General features: G+C 31.2%; 1 protein-coding gene across 2 annotated transcripts in view; it reads right to left on the bottom strand.

The window, feature by feature from the left end:
* Window positions 1-4,935: 4,935 nt before the first annotated feature.
* The window catches only part of BCHE (butyrylcholinesterase), a 58,769-nt gene continuing 39,364 nt past the window's right edge, over window positions 4,936-24,340 (bottom strand). The window contains exons 3-5 of one of the 2 annotated variants that reach the window (XM_090273476.1): window positions 15,631-15,797; window positions 9,604-9,720; window positions 4,936-5,227 (exon numbers count right to left, since the gene is read on the bottom strand). In XM_090273476.1, coding sequence (XP_090129602.1) covers window positions 5,220-5,227; window positions 9,604-9,720; window positions 15,631-15,797 — 292 coding nt within the window. In that variant the 3' untranslated portion in view covers window positions 4,936-5,219. Of the gene's footprint in view, window positions 5,228-8,521; window positions 9,721-15,630; window positions 15,798-24,340 lie in introns of those variants that run through there. The other variant, XM_090273484.1, reaches the window with a different exon arrangement.

Here is a 24,340-nt window from a genome sequence, read left to right on the forward strand (position 1 = left end):
TATTTTATATCAGCTTCAGGTGTACAATATAGTGGATTGACAATCATATACTTTACAAAGCATTTCTCTCAATATTTCCAGTACCCACCTGGCACCATACATAATTATTACAATATTATTGACTCTATCCCCTATACTGTACTGTACATCCCCATGACTATTTGTAACTACCAATTTGTACTCCTTGATCCTTCACTTTTTTCATGGGCATAATATTCTTGCTTTTTGCTCTTCATTACCATCCTGTTATACCTTAGCAGAAAAATGAAAGAAGGGCGTGTGTATGGGTAACATGAAGGTCAAAGGAATTCTGGTAGTGTGTGGTTGTGATACCAAAATGCTGGTGCTACTTTTCCTTTATCTTATGAGAGGAATGACCTGGGCTAGGGAGGTTCTCATATCCATTTTATCTATACCAACCACCTAGGATAGAGATACATTCTACAATTGATTGAAGTAAAGAATAAGTGCCTATTTGAACTTTCCATTATGGAAATTAAAGACTATAAATTATATTTTCATTTAAATAGTTTTATTGGCTATTTTTTTTCTCTGTGAAAAAAAGAATCAATGCCCTGCTTGAGATCCCCGAGTTATGCACCACAGAGCATGGAAAAGCCACTTTGGCCTAGAAATGTTAAGGGCAGGTGTAATCAGTTATCTATAGACATAGAAGAACTTTAGTAAATATCTTGTCAAATATATGATTTTGAAAAACACAGCCTTCATGGATTAGTTTGCAGCAAAATGCTGTTCCAAGTAGTTGGAGGTAGTAACATGTTGGATGGACTCATATTGCAACATTTATTATAATTCTGAACAATGCCTGCCAAAAGCAACAGTATGAATATTCCGTTCTTGTTACTGAACTTTTCCCCCAAGAATAATTCAGCAAGTAATTTAGTTGCTTTTTAAAAATTACATGCTATTATTTGTTTCAAATAGGTAATATACATACATGTTGCAAAGTATAAAAGGTACTTAAAGAGAACACATGTAAAACAAATTATCAATTTCACATCAATCACAGCCATCTAGTTCCTCCCTCAGTCATTCACTGTTATTCTTTTAAAGTGTGTTTCCAGAGATAATTGATTTTGTTTATTGATTTTTTTTTGAGGGGAGAAGGGAGAGAGACAGAGAGAGAGAGAGAGAGAGGGAGAGAGAGAGAGAGATAGAAACATTGATTTGTTGTTTCACTTGTCTATGCATTCATTGATTTCTTCTTGTATGTGCCCTGACCTGAGTGCAAACCCTCAACCTTGGCATATCTGGAAGAAGTCCTAATCATCTGAACTACCAGGCCAGGGCCCAGAGATGAAATTTTTTTGTCAATTATTTATTTCTGTTTTCTTCCTTTTTATTCTAGCATCTTTCTGTACATCTGGCATGGGTTTCTTAACTTAAATGAATTGAATTCTGAGATAAATAATTTGCAGATATTTTGTGTAAGGCAGGAATTTTTCTTAGTGCTTTATTTAATTAGGACATGATTTTCTTAGTTTATTATTGAAGGAAATTGTATTCAAATAAAATTTGTATTTAAAAAGTCATTTAAATCTCTTAGCTTAATGATACCTTTGTGTTCATTTGGACTCTACCATTTAAAATAACCATATTTCTAGTACTAAGAACTGAGTTAGACAAAGAGCAAAATAGACCTCTGAAGGTAAATCCTGGTGCATCCAAGGGTCATGCAAGGTTGAAATAGTGTGAAATAAAATAAAGAAGTAAAATGAAAAATAATATGTAAGAGTCACACTTGTTTTATTAAGAAACTACAGAAGCTAAAATGATGGAAATTCTAGGAAGAAGTAGCTTTATCATTGTGTGTGTGTGTGTTTCATAGTAATTTTTAAAATTATTATCTTTTTGTTTTTTATCACCATTTATTCCCCCATATCCTCTTCAACCTCCACCTACCACCCCCCCTCCTATAATCACCACACTGTTGTTCATGTCCATGAGTTCTTTCTTTTTTTCTTTTTTGCTCAACCCCCCCACCCCACCTCACCCCCAGAGCTGTCAGCCTGCTATGAGTCTGTCTCTATTTTGCTTATTAATTCAGTTTGTTCATTAGATTCCACATATGAGTGAAATTATATGGTAGAAGTAGCTTCCTCTTGATCAGAAATCAGTGCTGATTTTCTATCTAATAAAGAGCCTGTCTGAACATGATATTTTTTTAGAAATTATGAATGGAGCTATTTTATTTTTTAATTCACTTTAAATTAGAGCTGCCATTTAATATTCCTTTATATTAGTTTCAGGTGTACAACATTGTGGCTAGACTATCATATATGTTACAAACTATTTTCTTTGGTATTTTCAGTACATTGCTAAAGCAATTTTATGTCTATCCCACCTACCTTGGAGAAGAAACTTTCTGGAACTAAGATAAAAATCCTTTCTGTGACAAGGCCTTCCACTAGAATTTCCTCTAAGAACTACCACTGAGAGGTTAAAACTATATTAAATATAATCTATTTCCTCTTCTTTTATCTGTTTCTTAAGGATTTGACCAGGAATTCTTACATATTCCTGCCAAAACTCATGTCAATATTTATATCACATAATGTGTTAGCACAGGACTATGGAAAAGTAAATCATCTAAAAGGAATGAAAGAAATGATTATATCCAAAGAATATTTGTTTCTGAAATTGTTAATGCACAAAAATGAGCAAGTTTTAGAATATTTATGAATAATAAATTCTATTTTGAAAGATTAAAGGACATGTTTACATTTATAAAATTATAACAAATAATAAAGAGAATAAATTGAAATAAGAAAAAAACTATATGGGATGCAAAACAAAAATTACAAAATTTAATAATAATGGTGGTATTCAAATGATAGATTAGATATAGAAAGCAAATCTGGAAGGAGGAGCAAATGTTATTGAGGAACTGTCCCAAGACTATTTCTAAGGAAATCAAGAAATATAAATTAAAGTGAGGCTAAAGAGGGACAGACACAGGTCATTGGAACCAAGAATAATAGGACCACAGGAGGTGAGAATAGAGTGGACAGAGAAAAAGTAACAGGTATATATCTGAAAATTGTCACAAAATGAAGATACATTTTAACTAGAATATTGAAAATACCTTTGAAACCTAGGGAAGATTATGTTAGATAAATAATAATTAGATATATCTTGGTGAGATTATATACAAATATACGTTTCAGTTTCCTACAAGTGCTGTAATACAATAACACAAACTTGATGACTAAAACAATTCAAATGTATTCCCCTAGAGTTCTAGAAGTTTGAAATCTGAAGTCAGTTTCATTGTGTCAAAACCAAGGTGTCGCAGGGCCACCTTCCCTCCAAAGCCTCCAGGGAAGAATTCATATTTTCGTCTCTTCCAAATTCTGATAGCTGCTGACCTTCCTTAGCTTGTGGCTGAATCTCCTATTTCTGCCTCTGTGGTCACGTTGCCTTCTTTCTCCTCTTCTGTGTGTCAGATCTCGTTCAACTTCTCTCTTATAAAAATACATGTGATAGCATTTAGTGTTCTCTTGGATAATCCAATGTTATCTCCTCCTCTCAAGATTTTCAACTTAATAATTTCTGCAAAAATTTTCTGATGTACTACAAAGTAACATTTACAAGTTCCAGGGATTAGGAAGTAGATGTCTTTTGGGGGCTCATTATTTAGCCTATGAGTTATATGTATGTATGCAGTGTGTACATAAATCTTATAAGTATCCATACAGAGATACAGATTATATGCATGGAAACAAAACTCTACTTGTTTTAAGATTTTTATTCTATAGATAATTCTATGGAATTGAAGAAAATATATTTAAATGATGAAATTATAAATATAACCAAATATTCATTTATTTGCAAAGACAACCAAAATATTTTCTTAGCTATAAAAAAAAACTTGGTTTATTTTCCCTAGAGAAAAATGTTGTTGAATTAGTCAGAAGGGCGATGAGTCAAGTTTAGAAACTTATGAAAAAAAGTTACTGTATCAAAGTCTGACAATAAGCACTATAGCTTAACAGAGACTTAAACTTCAAATCAAAGCTCAGTGCTGGAAAGCTGGCTCTGCTCAGTCCAGATTTACACTCAATCTCTAGGTAATCTCCTTCAGTCCAATAGCTTTATATGACATCTTGATGCTGGAGAGAACCTAATTTATATCTCTAATCTAGACATCGTCCTTCCACTCATCTCTTGTTTAACAAAGTGTTTTTTCTTTCTGTCTCTTTCTTAGATACCTAATAGACATCTGACAGTGAACACATTCTCATACAAACTCTTGTTTCTTTATTTAGACCTTCTGGACCTATACCTCTATTCTATCAGAATATAATAAATTCATTCAACCAGTTGTTTAGGCAGAAAATCTTTGTTCATTTCTTTAACATTTTTGGACAAATACCTTAAATGAATAAATAGTGAATGAAAATTTATCTTAGTGCATACTGATACGTATTTTAAAATATGTAAGCATATACGTTTTTGTAGTAGACAAAAATATATATATATATTTAAAAACTTTAAAAGTTATGTTTAGTTAGTATGATTACAATTTTTTTCTTTTTTATATTTTCTAAGATGTTTTTCAATAAACACACATTTTAAAAGTTTTGACAAATACTATTTTTTACAGATAAATAAAACAGAAAAATAGATGATTATTAATTGGTATATGGATATGAATCATCAAATTGTTTTGAAGATAGAGGACCTCACATACCTGTCTTCTTTTGTGGTACAAGTAGTTTTTCTCTAAAGTGGCCTTTAAAGTCTGTTAAGTAGGGGTGTTTTTTTTTATGGGGAAATGTCCCAAAATATTACACTATTGAATTTATTTAGGTGGGATCCAGGTAAATTAAATAAAATGATATCCAGTAAAGTGATACTAGTAATGTGATACTTTTCACCAGTACCTTAACATTTAATGATTTAAATATTTCTTCTTTAAAGGAATAGTGACAGTTAAAAAAGGTTGAAAAGATGATTAAAAGACATCATAGAAATGTCAGAATATTTTTCCGGGGACCGAAAAATGTATATGAAATAGAATTCTATATAGCAGTGCTAGACAGTGATCAAGAAGCTTAGGTGTTCTGGAATTTGACACAGTCCTTGGTAGCCTTACATCTACTCTAAGAGAAATAAATAGCTGCCCCTCTACTTGGCTTTAATGACAGGGGAATTGAGAGAAAGGGCATGGTACTTACTCTCTGTTTTTGAAATCTTCAAAAGTCTACAAAAAAAAAAAAAAAAAAAAAGAGAGAGAGAGAGAAGGAATAGTGTTCTGTTAGAATTTTTACTTAATATTTTTCACATGACTTCAAAGAGAAAACTCCAAGGGAGATTATTAAAATTTTATCAATCATGGTTATGTGAAAATGTTAATTCACTTACCAGAGAGAATATTATAGACACATTTGGTTTAAAATTGAAATGCCACAGCAGATGTTAGCATTTGAGTTTTTCACTCACTTATTGCCTTGCACAGATAGTAACTTCAAAATTAGCATATTACAATACTATAAAACAAAGATAGCACACTTCAGCTAAAGAAAACCAGAGAAATATCTTTAAGAACAGTGGGAAAGGAAGAGTCCTCTTGGATGAAAATTGTTGTTTTGTGCCTGGAGCTATAGACTACAGGCTCATTCCCATTGATGTGGCGAAAAAGCCGTGGCTAAACCAAGTTTTGTTCCATCCAAACCAATGTTTCTGGGAATCACATTTCCTAGGGTCTGTTCCCAAAGGCCTAACAGTATAATGAAAATTTGCATTATAGACATAAACCTAATCCTTTATATCACCATTGACTTCTAGACCACAGCACAAGAACCTGTAACTATTACTTTACATTAACAAAAAGAAAGGAGATGAGAGAAAACTTTTTTAAAAATGTTAAGTGAAAAATGAATTTGTTCATAGCCATTCTATCAGGAAAACAATATCCCTATGAAAACTTAAATTTGATGTAGAAATGAAGAAGAAAAAATATTCTGAAATATTAAGTAAATGCTAAAAATTAAAAATATCAAAAACTTAAAATTGACACAGGTAAGCAAACTATTATCTGTCTAACATCTAAAATATATTAGAGAAAATCCACCAAAAAATGGGTATTCAATAAATCCAATTCTACCACCCTTTTTGTTAGGTTATTAAGAGAGTCATTTTTTCTGAAAGATATGTGCTACAAGAAAAACATTTGTATTTTCCCGATTAGGAAATAGAAAATAGGTAGAATTGTGATGGGTCTTAGGTCTTTTAAGATGTCTTGGATATTGGTTTAGGCTGTTAAAGTAAAAACTGTACTGGACAAAGTCAATAGGAAGGGACAATTTTACTCAAGACTGCTGCAATAGAGGAGAGAAATTAAACTCGTTTGAAACAAAACTGTGAAGTTTTTAAGTGCTAAGGTATGTTAGTGAAAAAGTGCTTGAGGACATTGGAAAGGGTTGACCAGTGGGTTGCGTTGAACACATTGAGTTATTATTGAATTTACAAATGTTTTTTTCTCTGTGATTAGGCAATCTGTGTTTGGTAATTGGCTTCCTTCAAAGTTAGGAACTTATCTTCCTACAGAGACTGGCAGATGAATGTCACTATCTTTTTAATGTCTAGTTTCAAAGCAATATTTCCCAAGTTCTTGAAAAATATATTTCTTGTGTAGTAAATCTGACAAGAGGCTGGAATATTTACATATATTTCAAGAGACAGGGAAAGAATTAACAATGGGAAGCTTTCTGAAATAGGTCAGAGGCATTCCGAAAAAAATCTGTCCAAAGCTGTCAAACTGAGGGGAAAGTTAAGACTACCTTGGTCAAGGCAATAACTTTGAATTTATAGGTTGAATTAGCTATACCAGTAATATTTTGCGGTGTTTCTATTTTTTTTCCTACCCTATAGTTAAAATTTGGAGTAGCTATCCTAGATAGATAATACATACACAGATAGGCCGGCAGACAACTAGATCATTTCTCAGCATATTCATTTCAAAAATTTTTAGAATTTTTAATATTGTTAAATACATTTTTATAGTTTACTCTCCAGAAACTTCTTTGTTAAGTTTTTTTTTTTTCCTTTTCCTTCCTGAACTGTAGAAGGAAATTTAAAAAATAATTTAAAAAGGGAAATAAATTACGGTTTTTTTTTTCCTTAATCCTTTTACCTTTTTCACCCAGCCCCCTAACCCCTCTCCCCGCTGTGTCAGTCTTTTCTTTATCTGTGAGTCTGTTTCTATTTTGTTTGTTCGTTTATTTTGTTAATTGGATTTAATATATGAGTGAAATCATATGGTGCTTGTCATTCTCTGACGGCTTATTTCACTTAGCATAATGTTCTCCAGGTCCATCCATGCTGTTGCAAAGGGTAAGATTTCTTTCTTTTTTTATGACCCTGTAGTGTTATGTAAATGTACCCACAGCTTTTTATCCATCATCTACTGATGGACACTTGGGCTGCTTCCAAATCTTGGCTAATGTAAATAACACTGCAAGGAATGCATATACTCTTTCAAATTAGTGTTTTGGGTTTCTTTGGATACAGTCTCAGATTATATCTTACATTAGTTTTTGATACTTGATATGGCTATATCATATGACTATAATGCATTCTCCTTTTTTTAATATGGCAAAATCCCCTTTTTACCCCATCTTGGACTAATTTAGTGAAATTTTTTTTACACTGATCTTTTGTTGAGCATTAATAGACTTCTGTATGTATAAATGCATGTATTTATGCACCTACTTGTGTGTGTTTAATTGTGGTGGTCCTTGCTTTATTCTTTGACCTTCTGAAGGTTCCACAAAGATTGTATCAGCAAACAGCCCTATTGGTTTATCTTCATATTAAGAATATTCAGTCAGAAAACTTGTATTTCCTATAATTTTTACCATCTTAATTTTAAAATAAACTATACAGAGAACATTTTTTTTAAATTCTTTAAGGCTACAACTGCAACAGGAAGTTATACTGACTGTTGAGTTTGTCTTTCTTCTTCAGCAATGTCAGGAAGGTTCCATTTATTAGAATATTCTGTTAAAATTACATTAAGATTTATTCATGAAATTTATTTTTTGATTGATCAGAAATTAATTTTTACCTTTAAAAACTACACCCTTCATCCTGACATTTCATATATCCTATATTCCACATCAAAAAGAGGCTCAAGTGGTTCTGAAAAGCATAATAGGTCCTGGAAGAATGGTGCCTGTAATCAAGGTGATGGTGTAGAACTGAAAGCCTGATAATTCACCTACCATTTGTGGTTTTTTTTCTTCATCTCGGGATGAGGGAAGAACCATAAAGCAAAATTATCCATTTCTAACAATACTGAAATGCTATCAAAAGTGACTTGGCTTGTATAACAACTCTCCAAGCAGCTGAAGTTGATGAAGTAACATGAATTTTGAGTGAGGATGGCAGACCCATACTAGCTCTAACTATAGACACACAGGAAAAAAAGAAAATGAGATATACTTTAACCAACAGTGTGGGGATGTGTAGACTCACTTTGTTATACATTGAGTGCTGGTTTTCAATTTTTAATTAGCATAAGCAACAAGTCTCTGCCAGTTTTTGAAACTTAACATCTGGAATTGTCCCCTTTAGTGAATTACAGTGAATTTATTCACTAGATATGTTCCATTGTCATGCAAGTTAGTAAATGCAGCTTTGTAAATGTTTAAGTTATAAAAAATAATATTATTTGTCTTTCAAAATTATGAATATTTGTTTCTTGGAATTGAACAATTATCTTATGAAAACTGAAAAACTGTTCCTAATATTTCTGGGTCTATCCAGATTTTTCTATCCCAGATGGTACCTAACTTCCGACTTTAGGCTTCCGCTCATTCACTTTTTTTTTTTTTTTTTTAGTTAAAGGAGGAACAATTTACATATGTACATGTTTGGGAAGGGTCAAGGAGAGGGGAGTTGCAAAAGGGCAAGAGTTGAAAGAATGAAGAATATCATTTGAGGATTCTAAGTATATATAATTTTAAAAATATTTTTAAAAGTATATTGTTTTACATTTTGTCTCTTAGTAGCAACATTTTGTTTCTGTCCTATTGACCATGCTTCTTATTTTAAGATTCCCTCTTGTTTTATATTAAAAACAAAGGGTATTTATTTTCTGATTCTTTTTTGTAACTCATTAATATGAAATTAATTAATTAGATGAAACAGCATTGTAAATTAATTATAGTATCCAGTATTTCAAGACCTAATCATTTGAGAAAGATACCCTTTCATGAGTGGTAATGCAAATCAACATGCATCTAAAAAGATAATACAGATACTTTTTAGGAAATAAATATTGAAGTTATTTGGAAAGTAAAGAATTTGAAGCTGTAAGTCATTTTAATATGCAAGTAATTAATAGTCAGACTTTAAATTATGAAATTTAATTAAACATGTTCTAGTTATTTGGGTTTCGGGATGCTAGGTACAATACTAACTGATAGATGTAAGAAGTCAATATTATCCTTCTGGCATTTTTGTTCAGCTATATAATAGCTTCCTTACTATGTGTGTAAGAGAGTTACTGATATTTTTGTCTTGGTTTACAGGAAAATGAACATTCTATAAAGGGTAAATCTATCAATTAGAGACCTGCACAGCTTTCTTTCTTGCTTGTGTAATCATTAAATTGATTTTTCCAGTCCATCATGTAATTGCTCCAGCGATGGAATCCTGCTTTCCATTCTTGTTCTGCGTCATCAATATTTCCTGTAAAACATAGTATAAATTGAATTAATCTAAATTTAATTTCTCTTTACATTAATTGAAAAATAACTTTTATTACATATGCCACATTTTCAAGTACACTGCACAGAAATTTTTTTTTCATTATTTATTATCAGCTTTTCTTACTACCTGAATAGCTTTAAATGTTATATATTATATAAAATGCAAATAATGTATTTGCACAAAGTGTATATAAAATATGAAAATGTATAATACATAAAATGCAAATATGGGTGTATATTTCTTAAAATATATAGATAGTATTTATTTTCTTGATTACCCTACTCAACAAAATTTGTAATACATCTTACATACATCATTATATTTCAGAGTATTACTTCTGATGAAAATGTTTACGTCACAATATTTGTTTGCATAGATAACTTTGAAATTGGAATTCTATATCAATTTTGCACTCATCCAATATCAATATATTTTAATTCCAAATAATGCTTAGTAATTAAAAACAGTTTATTGAAACTAGTATAAGAAAACAGTTTATTAATTGCTTTGCAAATTAGAGAGACTAATAAAATAATATCTGCATTCCAGTAATCGGTAAAGTATATGTATGTGTCAAGGGAGAGAGGTGTTTATGTCAAAAATAATGAGAGACAATGAACTAAAAACGGTCTGTCAGTATACTACGAAAACCTTGAAGTCTTGACTTATTTGAAAGCATATACCTACATTAAAGAATAAAGTTTGTGACAATAGAAACTTTTAAATTAAAAACTTTTAAGATAATATATGTATGTTCCAAATATAAATAGATAAGTCTAAAGACAGTTTTTATTATTTACATTTTTAAGTATTTTATACCTTTGTAGCTCTCTTATTTTTTAAACACTTAGGATGCTGAGCTAACCATTGATTTAAAAACAAAATTTTAAGTTATTTTTATTTTCTTAAAAATAAGGACTTAAACTTTTTAAAAATATATAATTTTCAGTTAAGAATTTTAAAAAATAATTATAAATTTTAAGATATTAATTTAGAGTAAACAGTTCATATGATCTTACACTGTAATATAAATAAAAAGTATCATCCTTTCATTCATACTATTAATAATGAGGTGCAGTCAATGATAGTACATACAAATAAAAATAATTAAAATATTTGTGTAACCATCAAAATATTCTCTAAAGTTTAATTAAAATTAGGTTTCCAATGTTCATGTTTGAAAAGTGGACAAATATCTAAGAGTTTATACAAAAATGTCCCATTTTTATGCAAAAAATACTTCTAAAGGTCAATGACTTGTAACTTCATTGTGAATAATAGAACTTTTCTAGAGTTAAAAAACATTTGATGTGGAAGAAAGGTATTAAATATCAAACCAAATTATCCATTTTATGTTATTTTATGATAACTAATATGTTTAAAATGTTACTTGCATGAAATAAACACTATAAAGTTCAAAAAACCCAAAAATGTAGATATAACAAATACATTATTGGCAATTTAGCACTTAGACTGTAAATTCTAATACTTAGAGAAACTGTCTCAGATATGATTTTATTTTCTTATTGTTGGAATAATTCCAAAATTATTGATTCATATACAGAAAATTTATTTCCTTATGTGTCGTAATCAAGCATCTCTATGATTTATTGTATTTAATGTTTAACTTTATTTTGTATAAATGTTCTGTAAACCTGACTATATTTTTCATTTAGAAGTACTGAACATTGAAACTATAAAATATAAATCATTTCATTATTTTCTAACAGAATGCAGAGAAACTAAATACACAATAATAAAGAAATAATAAAATATTTTGAGTCTCATGACATAAATCAAAACCCAAACTGAAAGTTTTTCTCCTTCATTATGTCCTCCAAAATGGGACTTACTTATGAGTTCATGGATTTACCATCTGTAAAATGTAGATAACAAGGTACTACAGCTTTGGCCGATGTGGCTCAGTTGGTTGGAGCGTCCACCCATGGGCCAAAAGGTCACGTGTTTGATTCAGGTCAGGGCACATGCCTAGGTTGCAGGTTTTGTCCCCAGCTGGGGTGCATATGAAAGACAACTGATTGATGTTTCTTTCTCATATCCACATTCCTCTCTCTCTCTCTTCCTCTATCTCTCTCCCTTCCTCTCTAAGTATGTCCTCCAGTAAAAATAAAAAAAATAAAACAATACTTCACCAAAACAAAAAAACAAAAACAAGGTTCAACAGTGTGATTAAAGAACAGTATAGATTTTCTAGAGACATTGAGTTGAAATTCTGGCTTGACCACTTACTTTTCAAGTTAGTTTTCCACTATAAATGGGGATAGTATTCTCTATTTTTCAGTGTTACTGTGAGGATAAATAAGATGGTGTGTACATTATGGAATCAAGCTCTATGCAGCTACTGGGAGGTCCACTAATGAATTTACTGTCCTTATCACAAAAATGTATTCCTAATTGCTCTTTACTGAATCCATGTACAGCTACATCAATACCTGTAGTTCATATACATATTGACAAAATTTTTTCAGTTCTTTTGTAAACTTTGATTTGTCCACATTGTTGTCTCATTTGGAATAAAACAAAACAAATAAAAAAATACAGGTCAATCCTTTTTTCCTACAGAAAGAATAATAATAATAAAACCATATTTTGTCCAATTAAAAAAAAAGGAATCTTTCAAAGGAGCTGATTCAATTTAGTCAAGTCTGAGAATTAGAAAAAATAAACACCAAGAAGTAATTCAACTGAAAATTCTTACGGAGGTCAAGTTTGAAGAAAAAATTAAATTGATATTGAATTGTGCTGAGCATTATAATTAAAACAGTTTATGTATTTTGAGAGTTCACTGAAAACCTATCCTATCCCTCTTATTACTTGCTTATTTTCATATTTGTTGACAAATTATTAAAGTTACCAAGAAATGCATATTCTTTATGCAGTATATCAGAACTTATTAGTTATCCTGTTTATAATTTTGAGTGTGTGATGATACAATAGAGTGAATTACTATAAACTCAGGCTAGGCTTTGTGAAGATTTCCTGTAGTTTTAAAGTGAGCAAAAATATAATTTGATTTAATTATAGGGTACCCCAAATTTTTATTTTTACTTTTTGGTGGTGGTTGTTGTTCTGTTTTGTTTTGCTTTTAACAAAGAATAGAAAATCGAGAATATGAAACAGAAAGCTCTTTTTTTCCCCAAATTAATTTTCCACTATCATTTTGGTTTTCATTTCTGCTAACAGATTAGCAAACAAAAGTACATGCTTCTTCAAAGTGACCAATCCAAGTGGTACCTTAGCTCTTAAAATTATATGTGTTCTGTTTTAGTTTTGGCAAGTAATGATGTTTCATGATTTATTCAAAGGCCTAAGAAGGAACCAATGGACCTAATATTTGTTTTTATTAGGAAGATGTAAAAATAATATTTTTCTTTTAAATAAACTTACTCTTTCACTTTTAGTGAAAAATGTTAATTTCTTATTGACATTAAATGGGTCATTTCTCTATTTATTTTTTTCCCCAAACAAGTCTGAGATTTTATAGTTATATTTTAAATAAAAATTAGAATTTGATAACACTTGAAGCAAATACTACACATTTTATTTCTTGCAGGTGCTCACAATAACAGCATAGGCATGTGCTAAAGTATAGTTTGAAAGAAGTGCTAGAATTCATGTGTTTAAACAAGTCTTAGGGGTTATTTTATTTAAGAACATTTATTGCTCAGATGTAAACTATTGCTCAGGTGGTACTTATAAAACTTATTGTATTTTAATCTCAAGTGAGGTAAGCATTACATTTCTCCTTTTAAAAAATCCAGTCTATAACCATTCTTCGAAAATTTCTTCTACTTGTAAAGCTTCATTTTTAAAAATAATGTTTTCATATAAACTTTCACCCAAGTCATCTGAATAACTTCAATTTTCAAAACATCAAAAATTTAAATGTTTGAAGTCTTGCAACTTGGAAAAATATAAGGTATGATAAGAACATGTGCTTTTAATCTTTTAAACTGCATTATTTATAAAACCTAAAAACCTTTATTTTTACATTGTTTTTCTTTGTTTTAATGTAATTTTTACTATTAAAAATACATTTTTGATGTTATAAAATAGCATGTATTTAATTTAAAATGTATAAAATGTATTTAATGTAACATTTTTGCAGAAATTATCTGAGAAAAATAATGCTAAAAAATTAGTTATATTTTCAAAGAATATGGAACTATCCCCAGAGCATGACACTAACCCAGAGTTGCTCAAACTACAGAAATGTTCAGCACTGCATAAGAAGGAGTAGAAGTTAGCTCCAAATTTCAAAGTTTGTTTATTAAATCAACTTTGTGGCATTTGAATATTTAGAGAAAAATATTTGAAATACATCTTCAGAAACTGTTAATACTCAAATTGTATTTTATCAACAAATAAATTACAATAGATCATATGTGCCTGAAGCAGAATGGCTCAGTTTGCTTATAATAAATTAATCATTTACAATACCTCCAACCCGTCTCTTACTTTTTCTCAAATTACCACCTTCTCATTTAAAATATTTTAAGTAAAAATTAAGAACGTGTAGTTGTGATATGTTAAATGGCACCTTTCTGCTCTGTTAGCAGATTACAAATGTTATTTCATTGTTATTCACCCTGGAGGATACAAGGGCATCACTTTATCTCTGCCAAAGGATGCGGAGGCCATCTCTGGATATAATTTATGTCACAGAACATTTGGTAATATGCAGAACATTTGTATATCAGAAACATTTCCCAAACAGATGGGGTACATAATTATAATTTTGTCGAATAATTTCTGATAATCAGAAGGCATATTAAACCATTAAATACAGCCTTGATTGTGCCCACATTTGCCTGAAACTAACGCCTTCCCTCTCTAAATGAGAAACTAAAAGCAGCTACTATTTTGTGATATTTAATATATAGTCTGAAAATTATAGACTGTTATGAAGAACAGAATGGTAAAGTGTAAAGGAACTAGCCAGCGATATGTCTGATGGTTGAAAGTCAATTACTTTTATTTGAAAAAATTAAGCTAGAAATCAACTAGAAGAGCCACACGGGTTATAAACAACTGGGGATTTTAAACCCAGTTTTTGAGTTGGATATGGATGTTATTCTTATCACAAAAGATGTTATCATTCATGTTGGATATCTAAGTTGATTTAAATTTTCACTGGTGAGTTTGGAAATAATATTATATCATGAACCAATTTTCCTAGTGTTTCCTTATATAAGTCTAAAAAGTCACTTGTTGAAGATTCATTAACTAAAATAGTATCTGTTTATTGTATTATGTAACATATGTGCATGTTCTTAGATAAATATCTCTAAGTTCTGAATGTATTTAGAAACATTTGTACTTTGCTTTTTGTTTGTTTTTTTGCCTTTTTTTATTGTTATTCTTTTACAGTTGTTCCAATTCTTCCCCATTGCTCTCCCCTGCCCTGCCAACCACCCTCTAGAGATTTTTGTCCCTTAGAATTAAGGGTTATACTATGAGAATAAATAAGGGTTTTACCTATGAGAATAAATTATATTTTGTTCTAGTTTTAGTTACAGTTATATTTTTAATTTTATATATTTATTTATTCATTATTCATTAATTAATTACACAAAAATTGGCTGAATAAAACGTAGTACCCTATTTTAGTTCCACTACTGCTTTAAGATCTTCTAGGGAAAATTTTATATTTTAGGTTTCTTTATTTAATAAAATGCTACTCATATAGTAGGCCCTTAAAACATATCCAAACTTGCAGGAAAAGAAGTTGTTAATATAATGGACTCATTGGAATCAAGTAATTATAACGTCACAGATTAACTCCATTTCCATGGCTTGGGTAGTCTAATTTTCCCCCTTTTACATAATTCACAACCAAATATTTAACCAAAGACTAAAAACACACACCTGTCATTTCCAAGACTTTGGGAAAAAACAGTGTCCAGAATCGGCATTGTTGAGCACGTAACTTCGTATTTACTTTCAGTAACTCTGTGTTCAAGGTTATATATTTTTGTTCAGTGCTTTTGAAGACAGGCCATCTTGTACTACTATTCTGGGTCCCATCTGGATTTCTAAAAAATTAAAGAAATATATTATAGCTCTACTGAAATCATCGTTAGATAAAAAATACTGTTCTCAAAAAACCAGAGGTTTTTAACAAGTCAGAAAGAATCGTGGATTTTGTTTTGATGAGGTTAAACCTAAATGAACTTGCATTAATGTTTTCAGTACCTTGAAGCACTAGTTAGTTAAAATTGTAAGGAATAAAATTTGGAGAACCTTTTACATGTATTTCTATTTAACATTCATAGAGAAAAACAAATTTTCTATTCAATAATGCTGTTTCTTTTTTTAATGCTCAAAAGTTAGTGTTATTTTTGTTTCATCTTTTTCCCTTATTCCAGGTTCAATATTTTCACAATGAACATTAATACCATCTACTCTATATATCTTGAATCTATTTTATTCTATTTGATATCCTTACTTCCTGAGCATGGGACCAATTACTTATTTCCTTATTATGTAATAAACTCATTAGTCTAGGAAATTGCCTTTAGTCTCACTTTTAAGTTGATCTTACCTTCTTGAAGATGTGTTCACTGCTTTAAATCCTTTTTAATAAATCCCAGTGAGTTCAGATAAAGATTAATAAACATGATGCTACCCGTTTTTCTAAACTTATTTTCAGATATTCCCTTCATAAGCCAACCAACAGAAATTAGGAATAGTTCCCTAATAATTCTCTTCTTTATTTTTATGTCTCTGCTTTTGCTGCAGCTTCTGCTTAAAATTATTTCATTCCCTAACATGATGTGTCTAAGTTGATTCAAAACATTCATATTCTCTTTTTGTACTGATATATCCATCTTTCATTGTGTTTTTTATGTTTGTTTTTTATTGTATTTTTTCATTACCATTTATCCTCATATAGTCTCTTGTTCCTCCACCTCCCTCAAAAAGACAAACACTATATGTGGAATCCAATAAAGAAACAGAACTAACAAGCAAAACAGAGACAGATTCATAACTAGAGAGCAGTATGACAGCTATGGGGGTGGGGTTGAGGGATGGAGAGATCAAGCAGAAAAGAAAAAGAACTTATGGTCCCAGACAACAGCGTCCTTGTGGTTTTTAAATCAATACCACTTGACTCTTTTTTAGAAATTACAGCTTTGGGTTCATTTACACCTTTGTAGCACACAATACTACATTATTACCTTGGTCACACAAACAGAAACTCCAATAGTGAACATTGGGAAACGGGATCCAAGTATAAAATCCATAGATTTTCCTTTAATATATTTTCAAGCAATGATTGTGAGTCAAACATTGCTGTAGGCATTGGAAATAGAAATAAATATAGGAAACAGAGTTTCCATCATGGTATTTACAAGCAAGAATACCCATGAAAACGAAGAACCACGAAGGGATGGTAGCCTAAACCAAGCAGAAATGAAGGGACACATCAGAAGAGGGAGCAATCTCTGTGTCTGGAAGGAAAATAAGGGAAGGAATGAACTCTAGCTGAAGGAGAGGAAATAAGGAACTGAACCAGAACAAAAAGTTGGGAAAACTAAAGTCAAGGAACATAAGTAAGATAGGCAAAAATAATGAGCATTCATCTTAGTTCAAATAACAATGAAAAACTAGTTTTCTTGGATTCTAGGATAGAGGAGATACTGTCAGAGTTATTGCTTTAGGATGGTAGTGCTATTACATTAAGACCTGACAGTCTAGAAAAATGGTTTAGACTTTAGCTTGCAGGTATTTACTATTCTTGGGGTTTTTTTTTTTACTAAATGACTTACTGTGAACATAACATTTTAGAATTATTGACCAGGGGGCAACATCTAGAATAATTAAGAAACCTGTAGTCACAGGTACTTCCATCATAAACAGAAGACTAAAGTGATAAGGACTAGGAAGCCATTCCTTTCTCTCAGATGCATTCTGCCTTAAGCAAAAACATATAAGAAAAACTCCAGCTGAATTTTCTTAGAAGTTCAGCACATAAAATTCTTCATCATTCAACACCTCGTGTATGGATAGGAAGTTTGGCAGTAGTGATAGCAAATGCGTTTTTTTTTCCAAATGCCTGTGAACCCAGTAGATTTTGGAAAGAGAAGCAGGCATTCATCCAACATGATTATCTAGAGACAGATTTTGCTATCAAGAACTTGTATCAAATAAGTCCCATAAACTTATATTTTATCATAGGCACAGACAGACTCAATTATGAATTCAGGAGCTTTAGCGATAAATAGCTTCTTGACAGACTAGTTGATTTTACTTAAGAACTGGGTGATTTAATAAGATTTATTAATAAGCAGAGCTGTTCAAACTAAACCCATATCATAACAGGATTAAAACCTCCTGCTTTAGGGTATTATTTGAGAGAGGTCATGAAGCGATTTCTCTAGTTCACAGATGGCACTCTTGTCTAGGTGAATTATTGAGTCATTTTCCTTTCCTTTAAAGTTTTAGAAACTAACAAGTACAGCTGCTGGAGGCTGGATTTTAAACAAGGAAAACCATTGGTCTGATTTGGTACAGCAATTCTTATGTTCCCGAATTGTCCACTTGTCTTCTAATTCCACTCTAATTAACTTATGACAACATTTTAGCTGCACATTCATTTCTGGCTTTGCAAATGGTGACTTAAACAGAGCTGACTTGTACTTGAGTTCAAGAGTGAAGAGGTAATGACACTGCCAGTGTTGATTTAACAAACTTTGTCTCATGAAATAACTCATGACACTCCGAATTACAATTCAGAGATAATAAAGTTCCTTTGCATATGGAAGCAAATTTAGTTTTCAAGGCGTGATTGAAATAGCGATTGAAAGGATGGAACATTTTATTATATAATTTGAAGAAATCTCCAAAGACTTTAAAATTTAACGAGATATTTTTCTCTTCCTATCTGTAGCAATTATAAAACTTTGTGAAATACAACATATTTTTCAGGTATACAATTTTGAAACACAATACAATTTAAAGCTCAAAATTATGATACATTTAAACATCTTGTTGTATTTTTCAAAAATAATTTTTGTTCTTGTAGCAAAATTAAAATAGAAACTTTAAAATGATAATGCCTATAATTTTCCATGAACAAGAGTAATTTTTGCTTTGTACTTACTATCATATTATTTTTTGTTCTTTGAGATATATAAAAGTAGTCTAAAGACCTTCTATTATGCTTTTCTTCTTATGCAGGTTTGAAAATTTTTAAGTTTTAGCTTATGTAACCAAAAAAGTAGATTATCTTTGTAACATCTGTGTTTCAGGTTAATCATCTGCTTGCTATTGATGTGCGAGCCCAGATTAGACAACTAATTTCATAAACAGATATTTTTAATGGCATTAATTGACTCAGCATGCTTGATATGAAGTAGCATGCATTCAAGTCCACATATCAAGTCTTCCTGCAGTTATCAACTCCATTGTTGCTTACCAAAACTAACACTAAAATTAAGATTTTTTTTTTACTAATAATTCAGAGGCAGTGGTGTCTAAGTAGGGTATAAACTTATTTTAAAGTGAATATATTTCCTTTTGCTTTACAATCTAGTAAAATGAAGACACGATTAATAGTTGTAAGTTGAAATATTCTACTGTCATAAGACAGCTAAGGGGTAATGGTTTATATTGTATAATTTCTTAAATAGGCAGATATTCATAGATTCATATTTCATGTCATTACACTTAAATCAAATTGTATTTTAACTTAAAGAATTGAAAGGCTATTAGAGAATCTGAATTCAGGAGAACATTCATTCATTCATTCAACAAATATTGAATGCATACTAGGTCAGTCTTCTTTAAGTCACAGAAAATTCAACAATGGCAAATTAGAAATTCCCACCTCTTGCAGTTTTCATTCTTTGAGGAAGATAGACAATAACAAGATAAATAAGGAAAATACATTAGATAATAATAGCTGCTAGAGACAATAAAATGAAGAGTAGGAATAATAGGAAATGACTATAAGTATCAGTGAGGTGTGGCAGTAGTAAGGGGGTATGTAATGAATTTTATTGGACATAGTTCACAGTTCCTATGAGGTGACATTTAAATCTTTGGAACTTTTCACAATAACTGATTATTTATGCTAACAGAGTGACTCATGGTGGGTACCTGATGACTTTCGTTAATGGCATGACTCAGGGTGGGGTTACTCATGCTGAGAAGCTTAAGGAAAGAATGGCTATGGCTGAAAGACCTACTATGTGATTAGAAGGTTAGAACTTTGAGTCACATGATACCAACTTGATCACATGGACAACAATTAAATCACTCACACCTATAAAAAAACAAAACAAAACAAAACAAAACAAACAGTCAAAATCCGGGGCTCCAGCTCAGGTAAGCTTCCTGGGTTGGCAGTACTCTAAGGGCACACTGTCATTATTAATAGCATGAAGGTAATGCATCTCCAAGGACACAGAAGCTCTGCTTTTGGAACATTGCCAGTACCAGATCCTATTCTATATACTGTTCTTTTGATTGGTTCTAATGTATATACTTTTACTATATTAAAATTGTAATCATAATTATAGCACTTTCCTGAGTTCTGTGAATCATTCTAACAAATAATCAAATCTTATGGAGTCCATGAGGACCCTGAATTTGTAGCTGACTAGTCTAAAGTGAGGGTATCCTGGGGACCCTGAACTTGCAACTGGTGTCAGAAATTTAGGGCTGACTTAGAAGTGTGAAGGGCTGAGCCCTCAACTCTTACTTAGGCTAACTCTGGGTAGGGAACATCTGCAATATTTGATAAGAAAGTGATTTGTAAATGAATACTTACAGAAGAGGAGTGAGTCATGCAGTTTTTTTCAGTAAGAGCATTTCAATGGAAGTACTAGAAAGCCAAGGCTGTGAGACAGATGGATGTCTAGAGTTTTCTAAGAAAAGCAAGTAGGAGGGTGTGACTAAAGCAAAGCCAGCCAGGGAGGAAGTAGTTTGAGTTGAGGTTAGAGAAGTGATGAAAGTACCACATTATTTAGTGACCTGTAACTTTTTATGTCTATACGCAGTGGAAGAATTCATTGGAGGTTTTGCACAAAGACAAGACAAGATCTCACATTTCTTAAAAGGTCGTCTGGCTGCATCTCTAGGAATAGACCACAAGGAATCCAAGGCCAGGACCAGGGAGACCAGTTAGAAAACTAGAAAAAAATTAGATTACAGATAACAGTTGCTTGAACCAGGGAGGCAGTAGTAGAAATTGAGAGATGTGGTTGGATTTTGAATATATTTTGAAGATAAACCATTGCAATAGATTAGATATGGAGAGAAAGAGAGCCTACATATTGTCAGAGTACCCGGAAGGATGAATGGAGCTGCCATTACTGTGATAGGAAATGCTGCAAGAAGAGCATTTTTGGAGGAAAATATCAGTCACTCAGTTCTTTATATGTTAAATTTGAGATTCAAAAAGAGATGGTAGGTAAGCAGTTGGTATTTAATGGTGGTTTATCTTTATTTCATTGAGGAAATCTATGCATTCTGAATGGATTCACAAGCTTTTTAAATGGAGTTCCCCCAGGAGTACTAAATATGTGATCAATATACAGGTTCCAAAACAGAAATAACATTTAAACATACATAAAATGCAATGAGTTATTCCATAGGATATACAGATTGTAGCTTTTTGACCCATAACTTTCCTACTAACTTTTGAAACAGGCCTTCTTGATGACTTATTAAAAGAGCCACTCTCTGTCCTCCTATTAAAACTTATTTTAATTGTGCATTTTTCTCCTGTCTCATTTGAGAGTGCTAGGGTCTCAATGTTTACATCCTTCCATTTGGTGATGGTGTTAGAAGCTGTAACTTATGGGAGGCGTGCAAGTCATGAGGCAGAGCCCCCATACATGGGATGAGTGCATTTATAAAAACTCCAGAGGGATCCCTTGCCACTTCTACCATATGAGAACGCAGTAAGAAGAAACCAGTTATGAATCAAGAGGGTCCTCACTAGAAAGTAACCATGTTGGTGCCTTAATCTTCGACTTCAAGCCTCCAAAACTGTGAAAAATAAATTCTGGTTGCTTATAAGCTATCTGGTCTGTGGTATTTGAGATAGCAGCCTGAATGGACTAAGACAGAAAGTAAGATCCACGTACAACATCATTTGATTGCTTTGTTTACAGCCTAGAACTGTTCCTGACTTATAGTATTTAGGCAAGAAATATGACTAAAATAAGTAAACATCACACTGGTAGTTCAAGTCATCTAATTTTTCTTTATAGTAAATGTTCACATTTAAAAACTACTACCACATACAAAATCATATTTCACAGAAAATCACTTCTCCAATTTCGAGAAAATCAGTAGTCTGAATCAAATAATGGAAAATTCTGCTTCAAATAAGTTTTTTCTATGGCCGTAAGACATCATGGGACAGTTTTAACATGTGCATTACACAGAAACTCTTTTTTTACCATGATAGTTTAACACTTAAATGAATTTGATTGATAACACGGCATATAACCTGTGCCTAAAGGACCCACAAGTAAAAAGTGAGATGTGCAGATTTAGTACCCTTAGAAAAATTAGGAACAGATCAAGCAAAATGGAACAACAATAAAATAAAAAGGAGACATTGAGTTAGTACCAAGATTAGTAGTAATAGCAAATAAAAAAAATTCACAGGTTGCTTCTATTATTTATTTATTTATTTTACCTTCATTCAAGGACATGTTTATTGATTTTAGAGAGAACGGAAGGGAGGGAGAGAGAGGGGAAGAGAAACAACAATCAGTTGCCTCTCACACATTCCTTGACTAAGACCGAACATGCAGTCCATGCATGTGCTCTGACCAGGAACGAAACCCAGAACCTTTCATTTTATGGATGACACTCCAACCAACTGAGCCACACCAGCCAGGATTGCTTCTATTATTTTGACATATTTAAATAAAAACTAGAAAAAACAATCTGTATATGTAAACAAATTACTCTTTATATTTAATATAAGATGATGGACATGAATTCCTAATAATCTGCTTTACAAAATATGAAGAGCAATAGGTGAAACAGTGACACTAATAAACAGCAAAGAATAAATAAGATCATATTTTCCCTAAGGTCATATTCTTTCCTTCATTTTGCATTCAGAAAAACCCTTAGGATAAATAGAGGCATTAATGAGTAGTTTTTGAATCCTTCTAGAGGAATTTTCTGTGACTGTAATTTATTTATGACCTTAAACAAGTTTCATTACTGATATTGTTTAATTAAGTGTACTAAAACCTGTGCCATGTTAAAACTGACCCAAAGAGAGTTTTCTTAAATTAAGATATTAATAATAATATTTATTCCTTAGTTATATAACTAACCAAAATGAGTTTAATACCTGCTGAATTCTATTATAGCAACTTAGTAGTAATTCATGAATATATTTCCAATATCTCAATCATACTGGCTCTGTTTTAATCTACCAAACTAATCCTAGGTTGATTGATTAGTTTTATAAAACTTCTTATACTGAGCTTCATGGTTTTCTACAGGCTTCTAAGATGAATTTTTTAAAAATTGAATAATTTCAATATTTTTTCTTTGCATACATATACACATGCACACAATTATGCCCATTTTTGTTATCTGAGTCTTGTATATGATACATACTCTATATACATAAATGTGTATATACATGTATGTGTGCATGTGTATGTATTCTGCAATTTGAATATTAAAGATATCAAACACAATTGAACAAATATCAGTTACATCAAAATTTAATTTATATCATATCATACTATTGTAAATTACTGTAAGAGTGCCAAATTATATAAATAATGAATGATTATATAATTTTGCATGCTCGGCAACTAACAAAAGCCTAAACAGAAAGTTAAAAATGTTTTTGTTAAAATGAGAAGTGAATAGCCTTCAGGAATTTGAACATATTTTGTATGAATTCACTATCAGTTATAAATTATTAAAATTTACAGTATTAGAAAAGAGAAATTCACTTTATTCTCATGTTAAGATGAAAATGTTTTGTAAACATTACTCTTTTAAGATTAAAAATTGAAAACTCATATTGACTCTTTAAGTGCCTAAATATATAATAATACTGAATTTAACTTCAGTCCTATGTCAGCTGATGCAGAATAATATGATGCAAAAGTCAATACACATGACTCCTAAGCCTGTTCATTTATGTCCTCCATCTAGACTCACTGCAGTTTGTTAGAAAGGCTTCATGTCTATACTATTTTCCCTGTGGATGTAATAAAGACAAAAATATCAGTTATTAAAGCCACCTGGAGTGTACAATAATGTAGTTGTGCATAGAGTATTCTTTATAAGTGGATTACTTGCAATTTAGATTATATTTAAATCAAATATCTAAATCTAGTTTATTTTTGTTATTTGCTTCCTTTTATTTCCTGACATTTTCTTTACACACTGTAGAAATGAGAACAGTAATTATTGAAGAACAATTCCCTAGATTCATTAGATTGTTAAATTTCCTCCTCACTTCAACAGGTTTGTTTTTTCTAAGCAGGAATCTGGGTACCTGAGGGTCAGGATTGTGTTACTATAGTGGGAAACTTTGCGATGATTCAGAAATGATCTAGCAATGACTTATTGAATC

The sequence above is a fragment of the Furipterus horrens genome, unplaced genomic scaffold (genome assembly GCF_987537825.1).
Source record: "Furipterus horrens unplaced genomic scaffold, mFurHor1.1.pri manual_scaffold_1, whole genome shotgun sequence".
Taxonomy (NCBI): Eukaryota; Metazoa; Chordata; class Mammalia; order Chiroptera; family Furipteridae; genus Furipterus; species Furipterus horrens.